General features: G+C 50.3%; 2 protein-coding genes across 2 annotated transcripts in view; one reads left to right on the top strand and one right to left on the bottom strand.

Annotated features, from left to right (window-relative positions):
- The window catches only part of ANO8 (anoctamin 8), a gene marked incomplete at its 5' end in the record, with an annotated part of 12,752 nt that extends 10,258 nt beyond the window's left edge, over positions 1 to 2,494 (top strand). The window contains 1 exon segment of the mRNA XM_010002288.1: positions 2,423 to 2,494. Within this exon segment, the coding sequence (XP_010000590.1) occupies positions 2,423 to 2,494 (72 nt within the window).
- An 832-nt stretch (positions 2,495 to 3,326) lies between these two features.
- Positions 3,327 to 5,729, bottom strand: DDA1 (DET1 and DDB1 associated 1; the record flags this gene model as incomplete). The annotated part of the gene is made up of 4 exons (XM_010002287.1): positions 3,327 to 3,578; positions 4,466 to 4,527; positions 5,288 to 5,339; positions 5,649 to 5,729. Coding segments are annotated over 4 exons (306 nt in total), but the record flags the coding sequence as incomplete, so codon positions are not given.
- Positions 5,730 to 8,586: the final 2,857 nt, after the last annotated feature.

The following is an 8,586-nucleotide window of genomic DNA, read 5'->3' as shown; positions in this document are numbered from 1 at the left end:
AAGAGTTGCAACCCATGCCAGGCTCGTTCCAGGCAATGGGTTCTTTCCTGCTCCCCAATCCTGCCTCTCCCTGGTCTTCAGAGCACCAGGTGGTTCCAGGACTCGTGCCTGTGAACCCACCAGCTTTGCCAACAGTCCCCCCAGCTCAGCAGCTTCACACCCACCCAAACCTTCCAGCCACAGGTTTTGGCTCTTCCCAAGGTTGGAAGGGACCCCAGGACATCCCAACACCCCCATGCTGGGAGCAGGGATGATCCCAGAGGCAGAGCAGGGATGATCCCAGAGGCAGAGCAAGGTGCTCAAGGCAACATTCCCTAGGGTCTCAAAAATAACTTCCAAGGACAGAAACAGGAAACACCTTGGAAGCTGCAGAGGCCAAGGGTACCTGGCTGAACACAAACCGACCCACCCAGCACCCCCTGGGAGCCACACACAGACCCTGCAGTTTCAAGGGAATTCACAAAACTTCCTCAAGTTTAGCCTCTTTTTTTTCCACATTTTTCCACCCCTTGCATGAGTTTGTGGGTTTTTTTCAGAATTATTTCTTCCCTTAAATAAAAAAAAGGTGATCATAGAACATCAGTTATTACACCTAAACAAACATCAGTTTCCCTGCACATCAGTCACTAGTGGGGGTTTTTGTGCTAGAAAAAAAGGCAGTGCCTGATTTTTTTTGTTAATATGCTCAACTCAGATCTAGTCACTCACTCCAGGCACAAGCTCCAGGTGTTCCCCACAGCAAAGAGCAGGGTCCTCTGGAAGAGGCTCCTCCCAGAGACCTGTGGCCTCCAGAAGCAGGTTCCTGCTGCTCTGAGAAAAGGCGCTTCATTGGGCTAAGAAAAAAACAACAGAACACCCCAAAACTCTGATCTCTGACAAGTAGCTCAAGTTTTCATTACAAAACCCAAACCTGCAGTTTACATTGGTAAGAGAAACAATAAAAACACCAGGCAGAGATGTACAAAAAAAAGCCCAACCCTGAGGGTCAGCAGGTCTCAGTCACTCTGGAACAAGAGGGCTGGAAGGCAGAGGAGCTCAGGATGGTACAAAGTGTGGTCAGCAAAACCCAGGGTTTGGCTTTGTATTTTTGGGGTTTTTTTCCAACATGTTTGTTGTGGTTTTCCATGCACTAAGGCACCAGGGAGTCACAGTCAGGCAAAGCAGATCTTCCAAGTTCAAACACTTACCAGGTCTTAAAAGAGATGGGAGAGGAGCAAAGAGCAGGAGCTGGAGGAGAGCACCCGTGAGGCAGCAGCAGAGTGGGAAAAGTTGGAAGAGGAAGGATGGAATTGCTCCTTTTGGATCCAACAGGATGGAGAAAGCCTCACTGTGGGTATGAAATCCTTGTCCACAGCCAGGCCAACCAACCAGTGCCACAAAGTCACATCCCTCTGACTCCAGAACTACCTTAAAAAGGTAACTTGCTTTTACCTCCTGAAAAACACCTGCCCTGTTTCCAGGCCTCCCCACAACCAACAAGGTCATTTTCTCCTTTAAAAAAGACACAGAGGGGACAAGGAGGGGGGATTACAGCAGGAAGGAGCTGCCAACTCTCTTTAATAGCACATCACTCTGTCTAGCAGAGAAGTCAGCAAAGCTCAAACCTTACCAGGCTGACCAGGAATTACAGGGATTGTACAACTTGGGAGCACTGCACAAACACCACTGCCAGGCTGCAGCTTTGCCAAGCACAGCAGCTGCTCACACCTTGGGTGTCCCTTCTCTCTCTTGGTGTCTCAAAGCTCTTCACAAAGATTCTTCAGCCTCATCTTCACCAACATCTCCCACAAAAGCACTTTTGGCCAGAGTAGCTCTGGGAAGAATCCTCAGAGTCACCAGGGAATCACATGGGAATCCACGTGTGTTTTATCCTCACCAACACAGTTGGCATCTTCCAAGATGTTCCAGCAAGTTGGAGGTCACTGCTGTGGCTAAAAGGGTTTGTTGGTTGCTTAGGTCATTGGTTGGGGTTTTTTTTTTGAGGCAGTTACAAAATTCTCAACTACTCAGTGTTGGATCCACTCCTTGTGTCAGGAACTTGGTGCCTAATTCAGACCTGCCAGGGGAGCTGTTTGTTCCCTGCTCTTCCCAAGGTTCTGCCCTGCAGCATCCGGGCCCAGCAACAGTTTGTCTCCCTTCATCCCAAAGCCTGGAGCACTGGCATCCCCTGTTGGATAGGGGTGCCATGGGGAAGGGGGGCAGCAGAGACCCTCCAAGCTCACAGCCACTGCCACCAGGATCATCCAGAAGCTCTGGAAAAGTATCTGTGCTGTTTCTTCAATCGGTGTCTGGGATTTGTGAAGGAGGGGGGGGAAAAACACAGCTCTAAATGCAACAATTCCAACTAACACAGTGTGAAGGCAGCTCCTTGCTAAGCAGACAAGACATCATGACTAAGCTACACCTTTCCTGTCCCCTCCAGGTGACAAAGCTCATTTCCTTTCAGTCTCTGCACCTCTGGATCCACCCTGATCAACGTACAGGTCTCCATTGAAGAGTCAGTGAAGGGCTCTGGGCAACAGGCACTGAACAGTCCAAAGGAGGTTGGTCTTCATCACAGACCACGGAAGCTCACATTTTGATCAACTCCCAGTCCTGGGCTCCACTCCAGACATGCTGAGAGGGCAGGAAAACACGACTCTGAGCCAGCAGTTGGTGGAGAACCAGCTGAAGCTGCTGAGGTGCTCAGGGCTCATCCAGCTGAGCACTGGGTGCCCACCCAGCTCCATCCCATCCACAGACACTGCTGGCCAACCCCTCAGAGCAGGAGAGGAACATCCTTCTATTCCAACGGAGAAGGTGCACTCATCAGTCTGTTCAAGCCCAAGGGACAGGTAGAATTTGAAGAGCAACCAAAGCAACACCCCTTTCCCTGGGATCCTCCACGGCCACCGATGCGTGGGACAACGTGGGCTGCCAGGTGACCCTGGCAGGACCAGAACAACAACTGACAGATCCAGCTGACAGCAGGTTTGCTCAGACCAACAGAACCCTCAATGACACCCAGAATTTACAATTATTTTTTTAAAGTGTGGTGCCAGTTTCAGATCACTTGAGAATAATCCACACCTGGGCTGGGGAGGAGTTAACCACATGTCACGAGTCAAGGGGCACACGAACTTCAAAGCCTGCCCCACCTCTCCCACCCCAGGCCCCCATCAATCTGATTGTTCAGGTAACAGATCCAACCAAACCTGTGAAAGTGACAGTGTATATTCTTTTTAGAAAGGGGGAACTAAGGTTATACTACATCATTGACTCGTTCCATCGCTGCTCCGGAAGTGTTAGGGCATAAATAAAAAATGGGGGGGGGAGAAAAAAGAAATAAAAATAAATACATTGGCTCCTATGAAGTCAGAAGTGGTTTGGGCTGCATAGTGGAGGGGTGAGAGATGGGGGCAAAAATTTACACACTTGGAGACAAAACAGGAAGCGCCTGCAAAGTAGGAGAGGAGGAAGCCAAGAGTTTAAGTGTCCTCGTTCATGTCCTGGCTGTCTGTCCGAGCGATTTTCCGGGGTGGTGCAGAGTTCTCACCTTCAATTTCCACTTGCTCTTGATCTCTCTTCTTTGCTGCGTTCTGTGGGGACAGAGAGAGCCACAGTGAGACTCTGCAGAGCCTCAGAGTCGTGTTGGTAGAAGGTTTTGCCTGTGGGAGGTTCTGGTGGGCTAGAGCTGGGACAGGCACTGAGGGTTCTACCCAGCGCTGAACAATCCTTCTGGATCGTTCTTCTGATCTGCAGGTGGGACTAGAGCACCACTGATCTCAGCACCTTTTATGTACAGATCTCAAACAGTGCAGGAACATGAGTAAGATCCTCTTTCCCACTGCTGAGTCAGACCCTGAGCCTGCAAGATTCTCCCAGAGTCTCTGCCACATACAAAGGCCCCTTTCAGCCTCCAAGTTCCTCATCATTTTCCCTCTCTCCACGTTCCTCTGCAGCCTCTGCTCAGCCCATGGTCACATTCACCACTTCCCCAACTCCCCTCCTAAGCCAGTGCTCCCAGCCAGGAATCCCAGCCTCCAGCACCAGCACACACTCCTTTGTGTGCTCCTCATGGGAGAGCCCTGATCCTGCCCCCAAGGCACTTTCACAGCCTCCTTGGTGCCTCCAAACTCTCCTCCCAACCGTCCTGGGGGTGAAAGGAGCTTCACCCTCCTGCAGCAGAGACACTGAGCACAGGGAGACCAACCTGACAAGGTGACTGAGGAAAAACTGCAGATGATGATCAACTGCAGCCCCCACCTTCTAGACTAATCACTGAGTCGACGTCCCTCAGATTGAAAGAAAAAAACCAGCCTTTTAAAGAGCAGAGTTGTGGCTCCTGACACCACCTGGGCCTGATCACCCCTCATCATGAATCCTCAACACCTGGTTGTGATCAGCAGGCAACTCCAGCAGCCCCAGCCAGCAAAGCAAGGCCAAATAATACTAGGAACATAAGATGCAGAAAACACCAACGTACCTTTTTGTCCCACTGCTGGTGTAAGTAACGCAAAAGTATATTTGTCTTTTCTGTAACTATGACTGGAGGGAAAAGAGAGAGAGAGAAACATGGGGAGTCATTTTAAAGAGGAGTTTTGAACTGGTTTAGGTATCACTCCACCACATCACACCCCAGGCAGGGGCCTTCTCAGTAACAGGGACCCTGATCACTTCACAAGGGCAGAGGAAAGGCACAGAACCCAGTGACTGGACACACACAGTGACAGTTCAATAATGTCCTTGTAGAATCATGGAATGGTTTGGGATGGAAAGGACCTTAAAGATCATCCAGTCCCAACCCCCTGCATGGGCAGGGACACCTCCCACCAGCCCAGGCTGCTCCAAGCCCCATCCAACCTGCCCTTCAACACTGCCAGGGATGGGGCAGCCACAGCTTCCCTGGGAAACCTGGGCCAGGCTCTCACCACCCTCACACTCCACAATTCCCTCCTCATGTCCAACCTCAATCTCCCTCTTCCAGTTTTAATCCATTCCCCCTTGTCCTCTCCCTCCCTGCCCTCGTCCCAAGTCCCTCCCCAGCTTTCCTGGAGCCCCTTCAGGCACTGGAAGCTGCTCTTAAGGTCTCCCTGGAGCCTTCTCTTCTCCAGGCTGAACACCCCAACTCTCCAAGCCTGTCTCCAGAGCTGCCCCAGCCCTTGGATCATCTCCATGGCCTCCTCTGGCCTCTCTCCAGGAGCTCCATGTCCTTCTTATGTTGGGGGCTCCAGAGCTGGACACAGTACTTAATATTAGAACAGAACAAAGTCACTAAAACCCTCACACTTGAGGGGGACAGACTTACTTTGCTCAGATGGGTATTCTCTCGTGGGAAGATACACCGAGGGTCGTCTGTTCTATAGAAGAATTGCAACAGTTACAGACCAGAGATGGCAAAAAAGCTCCAGTTCTCATGTTTTTCAGGACCTAAGGCCACCCTCAAAGAACATAGATACAAAGCAAGCACCACAGATGTGGTTTGGCTGATGTGAGGACACATTCCTCACCAAAGCAAAGAGGAAGTTTTCTTGGCCCATCTCGGCTCATGAACTATCAGCTCTGATCACATGTGCTTTTGAAGAGGTAAAAAGAGACTAATTTTTAAGTTGATTTCACTCTGTGCAAGGAAACCTCCCCCCAAAGCAGGAGGACATGGCAATACTTACTGATGCTTTACATACAGAGTCTGCATGGAACCTGCTGAAGTTGCTTTTGTTGTAGACTGGTAATCCTTTCAAAAAATCTGCCTGAAAAGACACAGGATGGAAAGGAAGAAGCAGGTGAGGAATCAAAGAGTGATGTTCTGGTTGGTTTGTGCTGGTTCCTGAAGGAGTCAGTCCTGGCAGTGACAGCAGGAACCCAGGGATGCTGCCAGGGAGAGAGGGGGTGGTTGGACACTGAAACCTGCCCCAAATGGCTTTAGTAATAATGGAATCACAGATTGGTTTGGGTTGGAAGGGACCTTAAAGATGATCTAGATCCAAACCCCCTGCATGGGCAGGGACACCTCCCACCAGCCCAGGCTGCTCCAAGCCCCATCCAACCTGCCCTTCAACACTGCCAGGGATGGGGCAGCCCCAGCTTCCCTGGGCAACCTGGGCCAGGCTCTCACCACCCTCACAGTAAAGAATTTCCTCCTCATATCCAACCTCAATCTCCCTCTTCCAGTTTTAATCCATTTCCCACAACAGAAGCCAATCCCCAGCCTCAGAACTGGGCTTCTTACATCCCCAAAGATCAGTAATTTGGTTAGAAAGCTGCTAATTACATCTCTTCTGGTGATTAAAAAGAGGTATGTGGCCAGTGGGGTGAGCTCTGAGGGAAGGGAGACCCACAGTGTGTGGATCCAAACACCACAGATAATCACAGAATCGTTTTGGTTGGAAAAGACCTTTCAGATCATTCAGTCCAACCATTAACCCAGCACTGCCAAGGCCACCACCAAACCATGTCCCTCAGCACCACAGCTACAGCTTCCGAACCCCTACAGGGATGGGGACTCTACCACCACCCCAGGTAGCACATTTCCAGGGCCTGACAACCCTTTCCATGAAGAAATTGTTCCAAATATCCAACCAAACAGAGCAGAACTCACAAGCACAAACTAAGGCAACAAAACCCTCATCTCACACTTACCAGCCAACTTCTTTTCCTGAAGGATCATGTCCCTACACACCCTCAGGGCTACTGATCCACTCCAAAATAATAACAGCAACCCCAAGCTGTGATGGAAGTGGCCAGATCACCCCTGACAACAAGCCTGTTAACATAGGGCAGCAGAGTTATCTGCTGAGCAGGGGTGGGAGCCCTGCAGAGCCCCCACAGTTGAATTAAGCCACAGCAGCATGAAACAGGAATTTCCTTCTCCAAAGGGGGAAAAAGAGGAACATTATGAGAGAAAACTGAGCTTAGAAATGTGTGCTGGAGCTGCTCCATTCAGAGACAAAGGAAGGTGCCTTTAAAGTGAAAATGGGTGATACATGTAAGATGTGAGAAGCAGAGAAGTGAGAGGCCTGAGATGGTCCCTCCCCTAGAACCACAACAACACAAATACCAAAACTCACATCCTGTCACACCAAACACCAATGGATCCTACTCCAGGTCAACATCACCTCCTTCATAAGCCACTTCAACAGGACAGCCAAGCAGGAGATGAAAAGCCACTTCATTTCAGCCATAAAGGCAAGAAATGAATGGACCCACCAGGGTGGGAGGCCTTGTTGCCATTTAAAGAGAGGCCATAATTTTTATGAATGCTGCATCTTTAATTGAAAACAAAAAGCTGGGCTGAGCCAAACCAGAAAAATATTATTCATACTTTTGTTCTGACAAAGACTCCACTGGCATCCCAGCTGCCAGGTTCAACCCTTCCCATACCCCTGGTTTGAGGGACAATCTTGCTGAAAACTCCACACCTGAGGGTTCCAAGAGCACAGCCCAAGTTCCTCCTGCCCACCTTTAACTCCCAGAGGGAACACCACTTTTTCCCCTGAGCCTTCACTGCCTTTGCTTGTGAATTCCCCAGGACAGAGTCTATTCCTTGCACTTCCAGGCTAAGGAACCTTTGAAGAACTTCCAAAGACACAGCCAGACTTTTCCTCCTCACAACCCAGATTTAGGAATTACCTGACTCCTTTCAGAAGGTTTGAGGATCTTGACAAACACCCCAGCACATTTCAAAGCCTCTCACCTTCCCCTTGCACTACATTTTCAGGCTTTTCCTGACAAAATCACCTGCTCTGCTCCACCAGCCCCATCCAGGGGGTGACAGACACAGCCCTGATGGCTTTTATTGCAGGATTAAAGCCTGACAGCAACTTGGGTTTATTGCCACTTCCATGAATGGAAAATAACTGCCCTTATCCAGGGGCAGACACACTCGAGTAGCTCTGCAATGAGCTGCAGCTCAGCCCAAGTTCCTCACTCCAGTCTATTCCCAGCAGTGCCCACGTTTCCCTGGGAAGGGGCTGGGTGAGTGGGACCATGGCTCTTCCCAGGAATTCTCACCACAGTCTTTTCATGGACTTTTATAGCAAAGGGAGTTCTGTCCAGGAAGCTGCAAAAATACTGTTAAAATTACTAGTCTAAATGCAATTTAAATGGTCAACATGGGGGGTTTTCCCCCCTCAAATATACTAGGAACCAAAGCTGGATATAATCAAAGAATCCCAGACTGGTTTGGGTTGGAAGGGACCTTAAAGATCATCAGGTTCCAACCCCCCTGCATGGGCAGGGACACCTCCCACCAGCCCAGGCTGCTCCAAGCCCCATCCAACCTGCCCTTCAACACCCCCAGGGATGGGGCAGCCACAGCTTCCCTGGGCAACCTGGGCCAGGCTCTCACCACCCTCACACCCAAGAATTTCCTCCTCATGTCCAACCTCAATCTCCTTCTTCCAGTTTAAAACCATTACTCCTTGTCCACTCAGTACAATTTTGTGTCCCAAGTCCCTCCCCAGCTTTCCTGGAGCCCCTACACCAGTGCAGACTGGGAAGCAGGAAGGTCCCCACGCTCAGACAACACCTGGAGACCACAGCTCCAACAGCCACCAGTGTCCCCCAGCTCTTGGCCACTACTTTTCCTGCTCCTAGACCAGCAGCCAC

This window comes from Chaetura pelagica, unplaced genomic scaffold, assembly GCF_000747805.2.
Source record: "Chaetura pelagica isolate M959 unplaced genomic scaffold, ChaPel_1.0 scaffold1607, whole genome shotgun sequence".
NCBI lineage: Eukaryota > Metazoa > Chordata > Aves > Apodiformes > Apodidae > Chaetura > Chaetura pelagica.
The sequence above is the reverse complement of the archived record's forward strand: the minus strand, read 5'-3'. Positions and strand labels throughout refer to the sequence as shown.